At 37.6% G+C, this 21,942-nt stretch overlaps 1 protein-coding gene across 12 annotated transcripts in view; it reads left to right on the forward strand.

The window, feature by feature from the left end:
• LOC106881096 (anoctamin-10) overlaps nt 1-21,942 on the forward strand; it is a 191,356-nt gene that overhangs the window by 117,474 nt on the left and 51,940 nt on the right. For 10 of the 12 annotated variants that reach the window (XM_089352086.1, XM_089352075.1, XM_089352084.1 and 7 more), the window contains one exon: nt 19,386-19,582. In XM_089352086.1, the coding sequence (XP_089208212.1) occupies nt 19,400-19,582 (183 nt within the window). In that variant the 5' untranslated portion in view covers nt 19,386-19,399. Of the gene's footprint in view, nt 1-15,660; nt 15,994-19,385; nt 19,583-21,942 lie in introns of all 12 variants that reach the window. The other 2 variants (XM_089352077.1, XM_089352078.1) reach the window with 1 other exon arrangement.

Genomic DNA, 21,942 nt, shown 5'->3' on the forward strand with positions numbered 1-21,942 from the left:
ACACTTGTTCGAGCAATCATCAGGATAATTAGTAGTAGCCTCTGTATCAGCTCTAGTAAACTCCATATTGTGTAAATTAAAGCATTTCTAAACCTTTCAAACTAGCTTTTAATCTCCAGAAAATGTTTCACTGACCACTTTTAATCACCAGAAGTTTCACTGATCACTTTCTGCTAATCCTGATACCAAGTTTTTAACTTAAACATGAATGACCAATAAGATCATTGGCATGTTACATCCAATGTGCTCCTCAATCCACACACTCAGGTGAGGTGGGCATTTCATTTTGTATATCACTTCAAATCTCTGGTAAAGACAATGTCTCAATTGTTAACAGAGTAGCCATTTAAGCACTTGACTTAATATGACCTTCATCATCATTCATTGTTCTTACTGTAAGAGTCGCAAATGTCATGAGTGAGGTTGTTATATTGTATTGGTAGTCATGGTAGCTGCTGTTGTTGTTTCTGGTGATTGAAAATGTATTTCTTGGGTTGCATGAAAACATAACTAACAACACTCATGAACAATTAACAGAAGATTTATTGCTGCACATAGTGTTTTCTGAGTTGGTCTTTTACAAAGACTAACAGCAATAATTATATACCAGGAGAGATATACTGCTATGACTTGAGACAAGTTAACTGATATAGCAATTTGTGGTTAGCCCACATTATTATTATATTGTGGTTCCAACCTGGGCCACAGCAACAAAGTCGACTCACCACACTTCTCAGTCCATCATCACTGCTTCAGGGTCCTGGATACACTCCAGGCCAATGTCTGCAATCAAGTTGTCAATATATGTGTGACAATGTTTTCCTCTTCTTATATCACCATTAAGTGGGTTCCACAAGACTAATTTGGATGTTTCCAGTTCAGGGTGGTGCACACAATGACCAGATAGTCACAGCTGGCTTTGCTTGATCTTTTCGCTAATTTTCAGCAGGTCTCCATAAAGGCATTCATTTGTCCATATGCTGCTGCAATTTCACATTTAGAGCCATTTGTAACATCCTTGTGTAGTATCCATTTAGGCGCAATTGATAATATTTTTGTCAGTGTCCATGTTTCACTGCTATATAATAGCACTGACTTGACCATTGCAATGAACATCTTGATTTTGATTTACCTGCGCAATTTGGAGTTCCAGGCCCATATTCATGGCAACAAATTTGCTGTCTGCTATTTGCCATCTGTCTTTAATTGGCTGGATGAGGAGATGAGAATGGAGATGTGACCTCTTTTTTCATTGATTTATCATAATTGCCAGCATTATGTTGTTCCCTCATCAGCAGCTACTCTCCACATTTATGTGTGCACCAATTCAACTGACCTGGATCTTGCTATTAACATTAATCAAACAGTACATTCTTCTACTTCACTCCTCCCTCCTTTCATTTTCTTATTTTTCATTTTGCATCAGATGAACTACAACAATTACTTTTTGCCAATGCAGAACTATCATATTCTTTGGATTTTTCTGTTTGAATATTTGTTGAGAGTTTCTTGTCTAACAGCACCACTTTTGGATTCAACTGTTAATGCATAAGGAAGAACAGATTACATTGGAGTTTGATGCAGTCTTCTGGCTCATCAGATCCTGTTAAACTGTCCAATCCATACCAACATGGAAGACAAACATTTAGTGATGATGATACATGTATGTATGAATGTATGTGTGTGCATGAGTGTGTGGGTATATCTTGACATCATGCACTAATAGTCTACAGATGTCATCATTATACAAACTGTATCATTTGTCTGCAAATACCCATGGAAACATGTCTGAACTAGGGGAAAAAATTGTCTTGGAGACAGATGAGGGTTGGCATCAGAAAGAGCATCCAACTATCGATAATCTGCCTTGATGAATTTCATTCAACTTATACAAGCATGGAAGAGTACATGTTACAATAACGATGATGATATACATTCACTCATTTATGCTAAAGGTACTTTTGAATCACTCTGTGTTTATGTATAAATGTATATGTAAATATATATATTTGTATGCATTAATATGTGTCATAATTGTTCACGCACACACACTGCTGTGCATGTCTTCTTTCTTAATGGGTTAAGACATACTGTTTTTGCTCTGTGACCTCTGACAACTGATGATTTATTGCTTTTTAACTATATGACTGGAGGCATGTGGAAATTTTCAACAATAGTCTGGTACAAATTGATATAACATGAGTGAGTGTGGAATGAATAGTGTCAATGGCTAGATACACATCACTGATTGTTGAAGACATTACAAAGATACATATTTTTCCAATGGATGTAGTTGTGGTATATAAGCTAGTATAACCTGTTGGACTGGAATACATGCCAATACAAACAGTAGGTAGTCAGGTTATTAATGATAAGACAGGTATTCTACCCAGCTAGCCAAGTGAGGAAAGTTACTAGAAGCCCAGCAGGAGAATAATAAGACCTGTCATAAGGATAAATGAATAGATGGATGGATCCAGTATAAGATTAGGGATTATCTAGCAATAGAGTACAGGAACATTGCTATACTTACGATAATGAACAAGTATGCTTTAAAAGTGATGAATTCAATTCATAGTTCTTGTTGGAACATCTATCTAAGACATGGGTGTGGACAGCCATGACAGGAGTGACCTATTTGTATTCCCCTGTTGCCTCATGAGTGACAGCAGAAAGATGAGAATTGAGAGTGTGTATGTAAGTACTGTCTCAAGTCCTAAAACTCATTGGGATGATTACCTGGCCTCCATGGATTGTAAGTGACCAAGATCATAACATTGCCTTTGCTTGGGGCTCCAGTTCATTGCAGGGATACTCGTTTACAGCTGAGTGGACTGGAGCAACATGAAATGAAGTTTTTTGCTCAGGAACACAATGCACTGCTCAGTCAAGGAATAGAAACTATGATCTTGTGATCATGAGTACAACACCCTAACCACTAGGCCATGTGACTTCACCAAGGGGTTGCATCTTGACAAAAATAAACTGTGGCAGTTGGTTTCAAAATAGTTTCCAATCATCCAGATTTTTGGTAATTTCCTCCAGTTGGAAGGCTGTGCCAGTTGTTTTGAATCATCTTTGCCACTAGATCCCTCTTGTTCAAAGTGAAGATAGTAATAAGGAAAAATGTACACCCCAATGTCAGTATTGGACTTTATTGCTCTGGTGTCTTCTCCTGCAATGTGAATTAAGGAGTTGGTATCTTATTATGTTTAGCATCAGCATAGAAGTTGGGGTATCATATGGCCATGTAACAATAAAATATTACCATTTATTCATCTGTCTTCTTCACCTGCTATTCTTTGTAGGATCATAAGGGTAGAGTACTCAGGTACCTCCTTCGTAGGATCCTATGAGAAGCAATTATCATAACACTTTCTAGCTGGATTCCCAAACGTGACCCACAGTGACTGTTGGATATTATCCAACCATCTCATTCTTGGTCTACCCTTACTTCTGCTGGTTGGGTCAGCTTGAAGAATTCATCTTGCAGTTCTTTTCTACAATATTCTAATCACATGTCTGTAATACCAGAGCTGTAACCTATTAGTGGAGAAAAGTATTGGCTCTTATTAATGAGCTACATACCCTGTCAAGTAGCATTACAAGGGGTATCAAAACGTTCCTGGACTAGTTCTGTAGCACACCAACAGATGGCAGCACATGGTTGTGTGAGCAGTGAGAGCTAGCAGTAACCCTCATGAGGCAGTGTGCCAAGTGAAATTTGTGTTTTTGTGATCACCTGTATGCTGTGGTCTGCAATTTTGTCATGAATAGGAGCAAAGAGCCAACATGAAATTTCATGTCAAACTTGGGAAGTTCACTACAGAGACATTGGACATGCTTTTGAGTACCCCCTCATCCAAGTATCCAAAAATCAGGGAAAAATCTGAAAAAAGTTTTGACCATACCTGGTATATAAATAAGTAGGTAGGTAGGTAGGTAGGTAAGTAGTTGGATAAGTCAATAGTTAATTAATTAATTAATGTGCACAAAGAAGTAGAATCAGATGCAGATGGTTCTCATGGCCTCTTTGAATAAATCACATTCATAGATCTTGAATCAAGCTAGTTAGATATTTTATATTTATTTGTTTTATTTCTAAATAAAATAGTTTCACTAAACTTTCACTCCTACTAAATATTTCGAATTCTCTTTGTTTTCAGTTTAAAAAAAAAAAAACTTCAATTTTATGAATCCAGTTGTGAAGCCTGTCAAACAACTGTTCATATATACTCACGAGGAATGAAGCATGACAGAACAAGATTCTCTGTTTTTATTAGAAATAGTTTGAAATGTTGTTTAGCTCCAGGCCAACCCCGGTCTTCTGATCACCAATGAAAATCTTGTCTTCTATGAATATGTAGTATAACATTATTTAATACTAGACTACCTGTGACCCGTTGGGTCACCAATAGTTCAAGGTACCCCCAAAAACTGTGTATCTCAGGAATCCATGGTCCAGTTTACGCAAAACTTCTGTTATTCTGTGTGTATTCACATTTCAATGGTACCTTACTTTCAAAACATTTTCCCCTTTATATGCCAGTTTGGCAATTTATAAAGGTACCCCAAAAAACCATGTATCTCAGTAACCCGTGGTCCAATTTACATGAAACTTGTTTTATTCTATTTGTATTCACATGAGCATCTGATTCATGACATCTCCTGCTTTTGTCTCTTTCCCTCTGTTTTGCCAGACACTCAGCTCTCCGAGCGTCTGATCCCTGATCTCTCCTGTTTCTGTTTCTTTTCCTCTGTTCCGCCATGTGCTCAGCCCTTAACTTATCAGTCTCATCGATCCTTCTATTCGCATGCATGTCCCGATCTTGTGTAAATATTTCATAAAGGACCCTTTCATACTTCAGTGTGAAATAATTTTTTCAACTGGTTTTTTCAAGTGCATTCAACATATCTCACCTTCAAACTCACAGCAAGCCACTTTCTTCTGGAAAAGAAAGGGGTTAGGGGTGGTGGCGACCTCGGAGTTTCCTGGGAAACTCTGAGTTTCCCACCAACAGAGTTTTGTTTCGTGGGGTTTTTTTTTCTTTTCCAGGTTATTTCACATGTTTCAACAAATGTGACATCAAAATCATGCGTTAACAGCTCCTTTCTTCAGAAAAGGAAAGATTTGCCTGCTATTTCTTGCACGCCCTGCTACCATGTAACAGCTATTTTGGGTCCTCTATTGCAAATAGCTGTTATGTGGTAGCAGGGCGTGCTAGAAATAGCAACCAAATCTTTGGAGGTGAGATACGTTGAATGCACTCAAAAAAAAGTCTATGTAACCAAGGTTCCAAACAGGTCTTTTACGAGATATTTACTGTATTTTAAAGTCATTTTCACTTTAAAATATTTTTTATATATGCCAAAAAAATTTTTGTAATGGTATTTACTTGAAAATAATTTTTGAAAAATGAAAATATTGTCTTTCTAAAGAAAGCTAAAATATAAATACTTACTGTACAGACAACTTACATTTTTGAAATCATATTTGCTTAATAATATTTCTAAATGATTAAAATATTGTTTAACAAAAGTAAAAATAGAAACATTTAGTGTAAAAACAACTTGTATTTTTTCATTGGCAAGTTCAAGTCACATAATGTGTCTAATCGAAAGGTTAGACTTTCTTCCCTTTCAGGAAGCCCTTACTAGAAACAGTTATCTGTGGCTATGTTTGTTCTTGATACTGTATCTTTTGTTCTGTTGTTGTTATCATTTATCAGTTGTTATTATTTATCAGTAAGTTACATCACTGACTAAAATAAGAGATTAACAAAAGATATGATCTTATAACAACCCAATATCTCATACAATTGGACATACCTCTTCTTCACAAGGCAGTAGGTTTTGCGAAAGTCAAGCTTTAATAAATATAATCTTAGTTAATCCTCAACAACCTTTCACCACTTTGAATGCTTGACTTCACGCCAGCGTTTCATCTAGTATATCACTATCAAATTCAAGTTAATCTAGACACGATATTTTGAAGATCAATTGTGTCATGGTATTATTTCTGATTTTCAAAATATGAAGTATTAGAGATAAACTTCCTCCTGGATAGGATATTGGGGGTAATTTTTTTCCCCAGTATATAGCAAATTTGAAGCAACAGAATACACACACACACACACACACACACACACACACACATACACACGTATGCATGCACACACGCACGCATGCACACACACACACACATACATAGCAGTAATAATAATCCATAGATGGAATTTGTAGATATTTTAATGCATCGCTACATGTGTTTTCACAAACCACATGTTTTTTCAAGATCACAGTTTGTATTCCTAGGATGATTACAGTATAGTCCATAGTATCCATGAACATCAGGTGGACCATATTCATGTGTTCATTTCTTTGGGTGACATGATGGCATTAACAGATGTACAACTGAGGATTGTTTATCAATTTTGACCAATGAGATGGTTGATTGGGGTATGTAGGCAGTTCTGTATATATTTGGTGGGGAGGAGTGGAAGCTAGCATAATAAAATAGGAGCTTTTATATGCATATTCAAGATGTTTCCCGTAAACGAACTTAAAACTGGATATATATATATATATATATATATATCCAGTTTTACAATTCTACAGCTTGAATAGAGAAGTATACCACTTTTAGTTCTTGTTTTAGGTCTGTTTTGGACCAAGGACTCATGAGTCTAGTTATCTGATTTCTATAGAATATACAAGTCCAATATCCCAATATTGCCCCTGAACAGAATGCCATTCCATAGCAAGATTTCTCATTTACAGCTGAGTAGACGGGGGTAATACAAAATGAAGTATTTTACTCTAGATCACAAAGCACTGTCGTCATCATCATCATCATTATCATCATTTAACATCCGTTTTCCATGCTGGCATGGGTTGGACGGTTTGACTGGAGACTGGCAAGCCAGTAGGCTGCACCAGGCTCCAGTCTGATCTGACAAGGTTTCTACATCTGGATGCCCTTCCTAATGCCAACTGCTCCAAGAGTGTAGTGAGTGCTTTTTACGTGCCAACTGTATGGGAGCCAGTCAGGTGGCACTGGCATCAAACATGCTTGGATGATGCTTTTTATGTGCCACCAGCACAAGAGCCAGTCAGGGTGGGGGCAACTAGTATCAACCATGTTCAGATGGTGCTTTTTACGTGTCACCAGCACGGGGAGCCATTAAGGTGGCACTGGCATCGACCCTGTCAGATAACTGAAGCCACAATCTAAAAATTGTGAGTACAACGCCCTAACCAGAGGGTTACATGGCTTGATATACCACTTCATGGTAACAGCTTACACCCAATGAGAGATCATCTGAATGGTTGTGTGACTTGTTAAAGATGGTAACCCAATATTATATAAGGCAGTAATGCAGTGAGCTGGCAGAAACGTTAGCACACCAGGCAAAATGCTTATTGATATTTCGTCTGCTGTTACATTCTGAGTTCAAATTCCGCCAAGGTCGACTTTGCTTTTCATCCTTTTGGGGTCGATTAAATAAGTACCAGTTATGTACTGGAGTCGATGTAATCGACTCAAACCCTTTGTCTGTCCTTGTTTGTCCCCTCTATGTTTAGCCCCTTGTGGGCAATAAAGAAATAAATATTATATAAGGACATGATAAATTAAACAATATAGTTTCAACATAACCATAAACACATAGCACCTTCATGGTTAGAATCTCTTCGATCATAGGTCTGCATGATTGTGATTGATATGAGGCTTTTGTAGGTAATACAGTTTACCTAGTTGTATGTAGCTCAACCTACATACAAATAGGACTGAATAGTTGACAGTTTAATGTCTTGGTCAAAGACTCTGTATACTATAGTATATGACATGCATTCCAGAAGTTTTGAGACTTTTCTATAAGTGCTATAACTGTCCTAAATTGTTATAATTTAAGTATATCATTACTGCATATCAAATAAGCTGACCTGCGAACTTTTGTTATCCCAGACAGCTGTAAAAGCACATTCAACATTCTCTACTAAATACTGCTTGTCACAGCTGACTAGTTTGCAAAATGCAGTTGGGACATGATGACAATTTGGAGGCTTACTATGCAATAAAGTTTAGTATTAAACTCAAATACTCTTGGATTGGAGATAATGAACTCAACCATTTCCCTGCTGTCACTAATGTATCTTTCCTTTTGTCCAGCTCTGATGTTCATATCTTCATCAATAATTCAGTATAAAGTTACCACACCAACTCCAAAGTGATGAAAGCTTCATCTTCTGTTATGATCCTTATACCAAGAGACAGAGTATCCAGTGGAAGTATACTGGCCCCACCAGACCTAAGAAGACTAGGCAAAGCAAGCCCACCAAGAAGCTCATGATGATCCACTTTCTCTACAGCAAGGGCGCCATCTACATCTTCTGGATTCCCTCTGGCCAGATGGTCAATAAAGAGTACTCTGTGGTGGTTTTAGGGAGTTCAGGAAGATATTTCAATATAAAACGCCAGAGTTCTTCTACTTGGGTCAGTGGCACCTGCATCAGGAAAATGTACCAGTTCACAATTCCATCCTGGTACCAACCACTTGACAGAGACAGGGGTCAAATCTGTCCCTCACTATCCCTATAGTCCAGACCTTGCTTCCTGTGACTTTTGGTCATTTCTCAAGCTGAAGGAGAACCTCGGAGGCAGTCATGTTGAAGACATTGAGATGATGAAGGATAACTTCATTTTAGAGGACTTTCATTAGGGCCTTCACAAAGTGGCTGGAGTGCTACAAGTACATTGAAGTCAGAGATTAGAGTTTTTTGTATTCTTTTGGAATAAAAAAATGTGTCCCTGGAAAAAGCTTCAAAACTTCTGGAATGCACCCTAACTCTAATTTTATTCTATCACAATGTGGTACCTACAAACAGCTACACTGGGCTATTGACAGTTTAATGTCTTTGTCAAGGACACTTCAAAGTGTTCTGTATCACACGGTGCTAAGAAGACTGGAATGTTGACAGTATGAAATCTCAGTTAAGGAAACAGTACAGCGTAGTGCATCACATTGTGGTACCTATATACAGCTAGGCAGACTGGACTGTTGATGCTATGTCTCTTGATCAAGAGCACAATACACGTCACTTTGTGGAACCTACCTACAGTTAGATAGACTAGACTGCACTGGTTGGGTTATGGATACAACACAGCAAACCATAGTACAATATGGCACCCATTTATAATTAGAATAACAGCTTAGGTATCACTCTGTGATATCTACTTACAGCTAGGTGGATGATGTTAACATTTGAAGGCCTTGGCCATAGATATATTACAGTACTAGGAATATGATATGAACATCAGATCTTTTTGTTAATATTCCAGTACTCTAGTACTTCAGCTACCCATAACTCCTCACAATTGGTAATGGGTTTTTTTTTTAATTACTGAATAATTATCAATTAAAATTGATTGAAATTTATACTGTTTCTCTCTTCAAATTTAATGAGATAATCCTCTTGATCAGATATTTATCTGCATAATCAAATAAGCTTCAGCTAATTTGCTTTCATCAAGTTAATCTTTAATAATTCCTCCTACTCTCTTACTCATTCTCTTAGCTACCTACTTTCTCCCATCTTCCTCCCTCTCCTTTTTCTGTGTCTGCTCCTCCTCCCAGTTTTGCTCTCAACCTCCTCCTTTACTCTCCTCCTTCACTGATTGGTTGTGTCTTTGACAGTTTCTCTCTACACATTGTGGTCCTTTGTCATCTCTTTCATGAGATTTAGATTCCTTAGATCATCTTTTACCACTTCTTCCCATGTCTTCGTTGTAGTTCCTCTTCCACAGGTTCCTTCCTAATTGGACCCTTGGCCCCACATTACAAAACTGTCATCTGCCATTACATCCCATTTCTATATTAACTCTGTCATATCTTATGTACACTGCATCTGATTCCTCTTATACCCAGTTTTTCTTTCAATTCATTTGTGACCCATTGTTCACACTAACATTAAACATAGACATGGTTGTATGGTTAAGATGCTTACTTCGAAACTATATGGTTTTGGTTCAATCCCACGACTTGGCCAAGTGTTTTCTACTATAGCTCTGAGCCAACCAATGCCTTCTATGTGACTTTGGTAGACAGAAACTGTGTAGAAGCCCATCACATATATGCTTGTGTGTGTGTGTGTCTTTGTGTTTATGTTTGTCCCCATCACACTGCTTGACAACCACTGTTGGTTTGTTTACATTTCTGTAGGGATTTGGCAAAAAAGAAGATAAAATAAGTACCAGACTTAAAAAATAAGTACTGAGATTGATTTGTTTCACATAACCCTTCAATACAATGCCCCAGTATGGCCATAGTCCAATAGTTCAAATTAGTAAAAGAAAAGATCCAACAAAGCATGCCCACCGCATTTATTTTTTACCTTCACATTCTCTTCCACATTCAGTTCCCATGTTTTGTTACTATGTTGTATCACGTTATACACTCTACCCTTCACTCAAAGAAAAACTCTATTTGTTACCTGCTGAAGTAATGGCTCCTTAAACTTTTTACTCTGACTACTATGCTTTCAAGTGGAGGCACAATGGCCCAGTGGTTAGGGCAGCAGACTCGCGGTCATAAGATTGCGGTTTCGATTCCCAGACCGGGCGTTGTGAGTATTTATTGAGCGAAAACACCTAAAGCTCCACGAGGCTCCAACAGGGGATTGTGGCTGTATTCTTCCACCACAACTTTCTCTCACTCTTTCTTCCTGTTTCTGTTGTACCTGTAATTCAAAGGGTCAGCCTTGTCACACTGTTTCACGCAGAATCTCTCCGAGAACTACGTTAAGGGTACACGTGTCTGTGGAGTGCTCAGCCACTTGCACGTTAATTTCACGAGCTGGCTGTTCCGTTGATCGGATCAACTGGAACCCTCGACGTCGTAAGCAACGGAGTGCCAACAACCACAACTATGCTTTCAAAACACTCTCCTCTAATGCTAATTGGACCACTTGTGTCAAAGAAGCTATTAACTACTTCTAAGGAGTCAGCTGTACATTTGAAAGAATGTATTTATGGCTGCTGTTATAGTTGACTATTCTTGCACATCTGTTACTTATGAATCCTTTCTTTTCTGTCAGCCTGCCTGTGATCCCACTGCATTTTTTGTGCACCTGTAATTTATAGTAAGCACGCTATATGATATTCCCATCTACTCTTCTTATGCATATTAAGCACAGCCACATCTCTTATGGCAGCAGAACTCTGTTTTCTCTCCTGCTGATTAAAACTTCTGCCTGTGTTAGGTTTACTTTAAGACCTCTTGATTCTAGGTATTGATTCTATGCTTGAAATTTGCAGTCTAACTCTTCAACATATTCAGCTATGGGAACTAGGTCAATTTTAAACTTCTTTGTTATGGCATGGACAACTATAATAAACTGTTGGTGGTCTGAGAACCATGTTCTGATGAACACATGGCTCATTACTAACTCTACCCTTGTTGAAAGCAAATCATTTACATATTTTGTACCCTTAAAGCAACATAGAATAAGAGATATCTTACTTGAAAAACAGGTAAGGATCAGTGACTCGAAGGGAATCCGGTTGTAAAAGAATGCCTCAACAAAACATTTATGTGATCCATGCTAGTATGAAAGAACAGAAGTAAAGTGAATGAAGACATTTTTGCCACCATGGCAGTCTACATCAGTCATGGGCAAACCAGCCCACATGCTTTCTGAATGGCATACCTAATGAAAAATGTTCATCACTAACTGGTGATTATCATACACTGAAGACAGGTAACTACCCAGAAACTCAGATCTGTGTGTATCATGTAAGGCTAGAGATGGGAGCGATGACTTCCCCTCGCAAATTCCAATCGAACACAGGCAGTGTGTTGTTAGCCAGCTGGAGGAGTTGTCTTCCTGGGGCTAAAAACAACAGTAACATCATCCTCTAAGCAACTGCCACATTTAGTTGGCAAATATATATATATAAATATATATATATATATATATATATATATATATATATAAATATATATATATATATATATATATAAATATAAATATATATATAAATATATATATATATATATATATATAAATATAATATATATATATATATATATATATATATATATATATATATATATATATATATATTGGCGTTAGGAAGGGCATTGGCGTTAGGAAGGTCATCCAGCTGTAGAAACTCTGCCAAATCAGACTGGAGCCTGGTGTTGCCATCCGGTTTCACCAGTCCTCAGTCAAATCGTCCAACCCATGCTAGCATGGAAAGCAGACGTTAAACGATGATGATGATGATGATGATATTAACAGAGAATATAGGTGATACAGACACTCCCCATACACACATGCACTTACAAAAGACACAGACACATTGAAGGACACGCATGCGTAGACACATACAATAGGAATACAAAATACAAAATGGCTGATAGTTAGCAAGGTGAGACACACATAAGAAAGAAGGAAACAAAGGACCACTGATGAGGTCACAGAAGTGTGACGAAAGAACTCTGGCCGAAACAAGATTAAGATTAATGTAATATAAAGCTGAAGCAAATTAACACCAAATATACAGTGCGTGTGTTTTTATTGGCTAAACTGGCAATATGACCATCCTCAAGTACAACAACATATATATATATATATATATATATATATATATATATATATATATAAAAGATGGAGATGGAAATAGCACAGAAGTAAGTCAATTTAAGAAGGAATTTGATAAAAATGATTTTAAAAAGTATATAAAGAAAATATACAATTTTTAAAGATGCCTTATTTCTAGTGAGACAGTTGCAAGAGAAATACCTAGCTAAGGATAAACCTCTGTACCTGGCTTTCGTTGACATGGAGAAAGCCTTTGACAGGGTCCCCCGATCCCTTATCTGGTGGTCAATGAGGAAACTTGGGATAGAAGAATGGTTAGTGAGAGCTCTGCGAGCCATGTACAGAGATGCTGCCAGTAAGGTGAGGGTTGGAAATGAGTACAGCAATGAATTCCGGATAGAGGTAGGGGTCCACCAAGGTTCCGTCCTCAGCCCCCTATTATTTACCATAGTCCTCCAGGCAATCACAGAGGAGTTCAAGACAGGTTGCCCCTGGGAGCTCCTCTATGCTGATGACCTTGCCCTAATTGCGGAGTCACTATCAGAACTAGAGGAGAAGTTTCAGGTGTGGAAGCAAGGTCTAGAATTGAAGGGCCTTAGAGTCAACCTAGCTAAAACCAAAATCCTAATAAGTAGGAAGGTAGATAAAACACAAACCCCTTCAGGTAGATGGCCCTGCTCAGTATGTAGAAAAGGAGTAGGTAGTAACTCTATAAGATGTACCCGGTGCAAGCTATGGACACATAAGAGGTGCAGCAACATCAAAGGCAGGTTAACTAGCAAGTTAGTTTTTGTTTGTGGCAGATGTTCAGGTGCAATAAAGACTGCAAACAAACAGGAAACAACTTCTATCTCATTCCAGGGTGAAAGACTAGAGGTAGTCGATAGCTTCCGCTATCTGGGCGACCAAGTTAGTAGTGGGGGTGGGTGCGCTGAAAGTGTAGCTGCTAGAATAAGAATAGCCTGGGCAAAGTTTAGAGAGCTCTTACCCCTGCTGGCGACAAAGGGACTCTCACTCAGAGTAAAAGGCAGACTGTATGACGCATGCGTACGAACAACCATGCTACATGGCAGTGAAACATGGGCTGTAACTGCTGAGGACATACGTAAGCTCGCAAGGAATGAAGCCAGTATGCTCCGTTGGATGTGTAATGTCAATGTGAATACCCGTCAGAGTGTAAGTATCTTGAGAGAAAAGCTGAACATTAGAAGCATCAGTTGTGGCGTGCAAGAGAGACGATTGCGCTGGTATGGACATGTGGTGAGAATGGAGGAGGATAGCTGCGTGAAAAAGTGCCACACCCTAACAGTTGAGGGAACCCGTGGAAGAGGTAGGCCCAGGAAGACCTGGGCTGAGGTGGTGAGGCAAGACCTTCGTACATTGGGCCTCACCGAGGCGATGACTACGGACCGAGACCTTTGGAAATGGGCTGTGCGTGAGAAGACCCGGCAAGCCACGTAAGATCGTTGCCAGTGCCCCTGGACTGGTTCTTGTGCGGTTGGCACATGAGATGCACCATTTTGAGCGTGGCCGTTGCCAGTACCGCCTGACTGGCTCCTGTAGGATTTTCGAGCGAGATCGTTGCCAGTGCCCCTGGACTGGCTTGTGCGGGTGGCACATAAAAGACACCATTTCGAGCGTGGCCGTTTTCGTGCGGGTGACACGTAAAAGCACCCACTACACTCTCTGAGTGGTTGGCGTTAGGAAGGGCATCCAGCTGTAGAAACTCTGCCAAATCAGACTGGAGCCTGGTGTTGCCATCCGGTTTCACCAGTCCTCAGTCAAATCGTCCAACCCATGCTAGCATGGAAAGCGGACGTTAAACGATGATGATGATGATGATGATGATTTTTATTAAATTCCTTCTTAAATTGAAATGTCTTAGACTTACTTCTGTGTCATTTCTTTGATTTGTATAGATCTCTAAACTTTTTCCAACTATATATATATATATCTTAGGCGTAGGCATGGCTGTATGGTAAGAAGTATGCTTCCCAACCACATGATGGTGATGACGATGATGACGATGGTGGTGGCGGTGGTGGTGTTGTAGGCGGTGGCGGTGGCGACTACGACGATGACGACGACAACGACAACGAGGAGATTTATATAAGGGTAATAATATAGGGATCACATCTCTTAGAAATTATCTGTGGAATAAGTGAAATGTTTCCAGAGACTGAACGCTACAGTTAATTTGTAAATATATGTTTATAGAGTAGGTGGTGGTGGTATTAAAACCAATGATTGACATTTATTGTACACAATTGTTTAAGAAGAGATGTTGCTTCTTGAGACATTTGAATAGATTTGTTTGAATAGAACAAACACACCTATTCAGATAGAGTTGACATCATCATCATCATCAGCAGCAGCAGCAGCAGCTTGCATAACACCATAAAACTACTATTGACAGTAGATTTATACAAGTATATTTATTTATTTACATATTCATTCATTCATTCATTTATTTATTTATTATTATTATTATTATTATTAGTGGAGGTGCGTGGCGTAGTGGTTAGGCTGTCAGCATCATGATCGTAAGATTGTGGTTTCGATTCCTGGACCGGGTGACGCGTTGTGTTCTTGAGCAAAACACTTCATTTCACGTTGCTCCAGTCCACTCAGCTGACAAAAATGAGTAACGCTGGGATGGACTGGCGTCCTGTCCAGCTGGGGAACACATATGCCATAGAAACTGGGAAACCGGGCCCATGAGCCTGGCTAGGCTTTAAAAGGATGCATTTATTTATTATTATTATTATTATTATTATTATTATTATATCTTAGCTTGATTTGGGGTCATTTTAGTTACTAGTTAAGTCTTTATCTGAAATCTAAGGCCAGTAACTGTGTTAAAGCAATAGGAATTTTCTCGAGATGGGATGTTGAGGCTAGTGCAATCTTTTGGACATCGTGTATATTTGATTTTCCAAGTATTTTATCAATAAATATTGAAGACCCTTTTTTAAACTATGCCTAATGTTACTACTATTACCAGTAGAGGAATTGTTTTTAGTTTCTATATTCTGTTGATTTCTATTATTATTATAGTGAAACTGTTCTGCATGCTCTTGTCCAGTGGCCAGGCATTGCTGACTTGTGGATTTATGTCAAACGCTTGCTGTCACGTGTAGGATGGATTCAACTATCAACTGAATTTATTGTGAAGATCGTCCCACCCACTTCCTTTTGGCCAGGAAGGGCAGGCAGTGTTTATTTGTCTGGTAGCCTTAGCAAAAGAGATAATGTGGGAGAAGATTGAAAAGGCTGAAGATAGATACTTTTTTCTTTGGCCAAGTCCTCCTCAAAAATTTTCAAGTTTCACTTAAAAAGGAAAGTGAGAGTAGAGAAGCAAGTGTTGCCTCCCAGCAATTTTGTTAAAAGGTGAGTGAGTGAATAAGCCTACTCTGAGTATATGCCTGTAATTTGAAAGAAAATGATGTGGAGTGGGCACTTGCTGTCATGGTCAGGTTGACCATGGTTTTGTGGGGTTTTCATGAGTAGCCCTAAGAAGTTTCCCTCTTTTGAGGAATTATTCTGTTTTTCTACTTCTTATATGCTTCTTAATGTAACCCCACATTGTATTGTCCATTTCTTTCCCCAACGTTTTTGTAAACCCTTAGTGGTAAAGAAAGCATTATTGTTGTTGTTGTTGTTGTTGTTATATAGGCAGTGAGCTAGCAAAATCGTTAGTAAGCCGGGTGAAATGCTTAGTGGTGTTTTGTCTGTTGCTACGTTCTGAGTTCAAATTCCAACAAGGTCGACTTTGCCTTTCATCTCTTCAGGGTCGATAAAGTAAATACCAGTTGAACACTGGGGTCAATATAATCAACTTATCCCCACCTCCCCCAAGCTGCCCTTGTAGCAAAAATTTGCAATAATCATTATTATTATTACATAAGGTGTCGAGCTAGCAGAATCGTTAGTACAGCGGGCAAAATGTTTAGTGGCATTTCATCCATCTTTACGTTCTGAGTTCAATTTCTATCGAGGTCGACTTTGCCTTTCACCTTTTGGTGTCAATGAAATAAGTACCAGTTGCGCATTGGGGTTGATGTAGTTGACTAGTTCCCTCCCCACAAATTTCAGGCCTTGTGCTTTTAGTAAAAAGAATAATTGTTATTATTATTATTATTATTATTATTAAGACAGTAAGCTGACAAAATTGTTAGCACGCCAAGGAAAATGTTCAGTAGCATTTCATCTATCCAAATTCCACCAAGGTCAACTTTGCCTTTCATCCTATTGAGGTTGATAAAATAGTCCTCACCCTCAAAACTGCTGGCCTTGTGCCAAAATTTGAGACCATTATTATTATAATTAAGGTGGCAATCAGAATCATTAGCATGCCAGGCAAAATGCTTAACAGCATTTCGTCCATCATTGTGTTCCGAGTTCAAATATCACCAAGGTGGACTTTGACGTTCATCTTTTTGGGGGTCAATAAAATAAGTACCAGTTGAGCACAGGGGTCAGTGTAATTGACTTACCCCTACCCAAAATTACTGGCCTTGTGCCACAATTCAAAACCATTATTATTATTAGTAGTAAAGTGGTGAGTTGGCAGAATCGTTAGCATGCCAGGGAAATTGCTTTGCAGCATTTCGTCCATTTTTATGTTCTGAGTTCAAATTCCGCCAAGGTCGACTTTGCCTTTCATCCTTTCAGAGTCAATAAATTAAATACCAGTGAAACACTGGGGTCGATTAAATTTACTAGTTCCCCCACCCACAAATTTCATGCCTTGTGCCTATAACAGAAAGGATTATTATTATTACTATTATTATTATTATTATTATTATTATTATTATTATTATTATTATTATTAATGCAGAAAGCTAGCAGAATCATCAGCATGTCAGATAAAATGCATGGCAGCAATAAACTGTTGGAGGCCTGAGAACCATGCTCTGATGAACATTTGCCTGGATGCCTTGTTGAACTCATTGCTAACTCTACCCTTGTAGAGTTACCCTTCTGACTCTTTATATTCTGAGTTCAAAGACTGCTAAGGTCTGCTTCTGCTTTGCCTTACATCCTTTCAGGGTGGATAAAATAAGTACCAGTCGAGTACTGGGGTCAATGTAATTGACTTCCCTCTCACCCAAAATTTTAAGCCTTGTGCCTAGAGTAGAAAGGATTATTATTATTTTGACAGATATACCAAATACACTTCTGTGTTCCTGAAGTGTATGAAATATTGTCTTTTTATAGTTGTGGTGGTGGTGGTGGTCTTATTTGTGTAGTTGTTATTGTTCCCAATGTTAACTTAACATCAAAGATATTTTCAACCACAACTGTAAAGGCATCTCGGATTGCATTATTTAATGCATTCTTTCCTTGTAAAACACTACAGAATATCATTAGAGGGAAACTTGACTGCTATTTTTACCAGGGTTGGCAACCCTAGTTCTTTAATGCCATAGCAAAGGAGTTTCGTGTTTTACCTGGAATTTGCTTGGTTTGTTTCTTGTTGCTTTGTTGAAACATTTCTCTTTGTTGTGGAAGTATTTATAGTACAAGAAGGTGACTGTGTAGAAAATGTATTGTGTATATATTAGTAGGTGGGTGTGTAAAATATGTGCTGTGTAAGACATGTTATATAGTTTTGCAAGGTGAGTGTGTAAAATATATGTTGTCTAAGTAGTGTTATACAGTATTGATAGGTAAGTGTCATCATTATCATCATCAACATTTAACATCCATTTTTCATACTGGCATAGGTTGGATGGGAACTGATAGGAACTGGTAAAGCCAGGGTCCACACTAGGTTCCTTAGTCTGTTTTAACTTGGTTTCTATAGCTAGATGCCCTTCCTAACACCAACCACACTACAGAGTGTACTGAGTGTTTTTTACATGGCACCAGCACTTACACCACTGCCTTTTTACTTGACACCTCGGTTTTAGAATCTCAATTCTGATGTGGTGGGAAGATTATGTAAGTGGTGTTATATAGTATCAGAAGGTGCATAAAATATCTTCTGTGAAAGTAATGCCATAATATTGTTTGGTCATGAGGAAATATTTACCTTGTTTAGAAACAAGTGAGAGTTGGGTGACAAGAAGAGCATCTAGCCATAGAAAAATCTACCGCAACAAATCTTCCATGAAATCCATGAAAGCATAGAAAGTAGTGTTAATTTTCCAATATGTGTTTTTTTTTGTTTTTTTTAAGATGGTACAATGTAATTTCTGAGATTTTTGGCTGTGTTAATATGAGAGACTTGCCACCCATCAAGTATGGTGTTTTTATTCTTATTTGTGTCAGTCTATGATTTTCCATATTCTATGAATGTCCAATCATCTTCCCTCTTGTGAATTCAGAAATAGTTGGATGATAAAAATGTTATGTTATGTTGATGGGTTGTAGGTAAAGATTTTTTTAAATCCATAATCATCAGGATAAAGGCTAAAGACCCTTCCTTAAGGACCAGTTTATTGGTTTCCATGACATGTATATTCCCTACATGTATATATTTCATTGCTAAACTGTAAGTTGTATGGAGGCAGTTAAAGAAATTTCCATCTGTTTCAATATGGAATGAACCGTATAACCTACGATGGTTAATAAACTTTGTTGATCATTTATACTCTGCTTTTTGTCATCTATACAAGCCATGTACATGCTTGATGCTTACTAACTTCCTATACTAAGATCTTTTCATATTACGCTACTCTATCACCACTCTCTTTCTTTCTTTCTCTCTCTCTCTCTCTCTCTCTCTCACACATATCTACACATGCATATATATATGTATATTAATATCATTTCAGCATAAAGCAACAGAATGGAGAGAAAGATTAACAGCAGTAGTATTCCATTAGCGAATTTTGACCCACAAATTGTGGTAAAACTTCACAAAAATGTGGAAACTGAGGCTGCGAACTGGTTTATTGACATACTGCAAATGGATCGGAAATATGGTGGTGGAAATTTGATCGTAAAAGCTGTTATCAATGAAAAGAAGGAGGTAAGTGAAAATACCACAACATTATTGGAGTGTCTGGTTGACTATATGGATGACTAGACTATAGCCTACACTGCCAGATATTTTAATCCACATTTCCTTCATCTCTGATGAGGGAAATGTGGATTACCGAAGTTCAAGAGGTCTTACCTACACACTTCTTCACACATTCCTGGAAACGGCCATAAGACTCTATCTATTTATTGGATTCATTTGAGAACTTCCCTTTTTGGATTATTATGAATTGTTATCTCATCAGCTTCGACTTCTTAATTTATCTATGTATTTATGCAATTATCCAACTTTAATTTGGGCATAGAATTACACTATTATATGTGTATATATATGTTTTTTGTATGTTAAGTGTTTGCATGCTTATAATGGCTTATTTATGCCCTCTGTGTTTGAGGTGTTGGCTTTGATAAGGAGTGTTATTGACCTTGGAACTTGTCTCTTTCAAATTAATACTTTAATGTAATTGCTCAATAAATTGATCCTACACTGTTGCTTCTTGAATAATTTTTCGTTACCTACACACACACACACACACACACACACACACACACATATATATATATATATATATATATATATATTTATATATATATATATTCATATTTATATATATATATATATATATATATATATATATATATATATATATATATATATATATATTTATATATATATCATCATCATCATCATCATCATCATCGTTTAACGTCCGCTTTCCATGCTAGCATGGGTTGGACGATTTGACTGAGGACTGGTGAAACCGGATGGCAACACCAGGCTCCAGTCTGATTTGGCAGAGTTTCTACAGCTGGATGCCCTTCCTAACGCCAACCACTCAGAGAGTGTAGCATATAAATATACATATGTAAATTTATAATATATTTACATATACATTTATACATATACATGCATACATATATACTAACATATGCACATATTTATGCATATATGCATGTATATATACATGTATATATATATATATATATATATATATATATATATATATATATATATATATATATATATATATATATATATATATGCATATACACACACACACATATATACTGTTATATATGTTTTATATCCTTGACAGACGTTGGACATATATATAATTTTATGAAGCAGAAGTAAAATTAATGTGTTTCCATGACGTACTTTGTGAGACTCCACAACGCCCTCTCGACAACTTCTACTGACCCTTGTCTCAACCAATGCACTACTCTTTATAAGAGTTTGAATAGTCCATTCTTCCATTCCCCCAGGGGTGTCAATGGCTCTCACCACAACAATATGCAAACACACACACACACACACATCTATACATGTATTTACAGTCTGAAGGTCAGACGCCTGTGTCTCCTTTCTTTTCATACACAAATTGTGCTCTGAACTAATAGTTAAGGAGAAATAAAACACTACTTCCATTGTATAATTGATACCTTTTCTCTCCTCTGTGCATATGTATATGAATGAATGTGTTGTAACTGTGTAGGGTTGTGTATATGTGACTTTATATGTGTCATGTATGTGTGTAGTTATTCACATAGATGTGCATGTCTGTGTGTATGAGGGAGAGAGAGAAAGAGAGGGAAAGTATGTATCCCTGTGCATATCTAAGAGTACATAAGTTTTTATGCAATTAAATACATGAGAGATAAAACTTGCCTCACACAGAAACTAGTCACAGCATTTTATCAAATACCTAGGAGAATCCTCAAAGGAAGTAGTAAATAGTTTCTGTTACCTAAATGACCTAATGAGTAGTGGATGAAGATGTTGTGAAAATATAGTTGCTAGAATATGAACTAGCTGAGGGGAAATTTCAGAGAGTTATTACCTCTGTTGGTACCAAATAGCCTATCTCGCCGAGTGAAAGACAGATTGTATGATGCTTGCGTATGGACACCAATGCTACATGGTGATGAAACATGGACCGTGAATGCAGAGGACATGTGAAAACTATAAAGAAATGAAGTTATCATGTTTCACTGGATGTACAATGCCAGTGTGCATATACAACAAAGTTCAAATGTGGTGAGAGAAAAATTGGGTATAAGAGACATTAATTGTAGTGTACAAGAGAGAAGACTGCACTAGTTTGGTCATGTGATGTTTATGGGTGAGGACAGATGCATTAAAAAATATTGATCACTAGATGTTGATGGAACTTATGGAAGGAGAGTCAGGTAGACATGTGACAAAGTGGTGAAGATCAACCTTGGGTTGATGAGCTTTGTGGAGGAGATAACAAAATATCAAGCTGATCGGTAATTTGTCATGCTCAAGAAGACTCATGCATTTCAGTAAAAATGGGATCCTAAAAGCACATCGTTAATATCTATACA

The sequence above is a fragment of the Octopus bimaculoides genome, chromosome 5 (assembly GCF_046866305.1).
Source record: "Octopus bimaculoides isolate indiv1 chromosome 5, ASM4686630v1, whole genome shotgun sequence".
Lineage (NCBI taxonomy): Eukaryota > Metazoa > Mollusca > Cephalopoda > Octopoda > Octopodidae > Octopus > Octopus bimaculoides.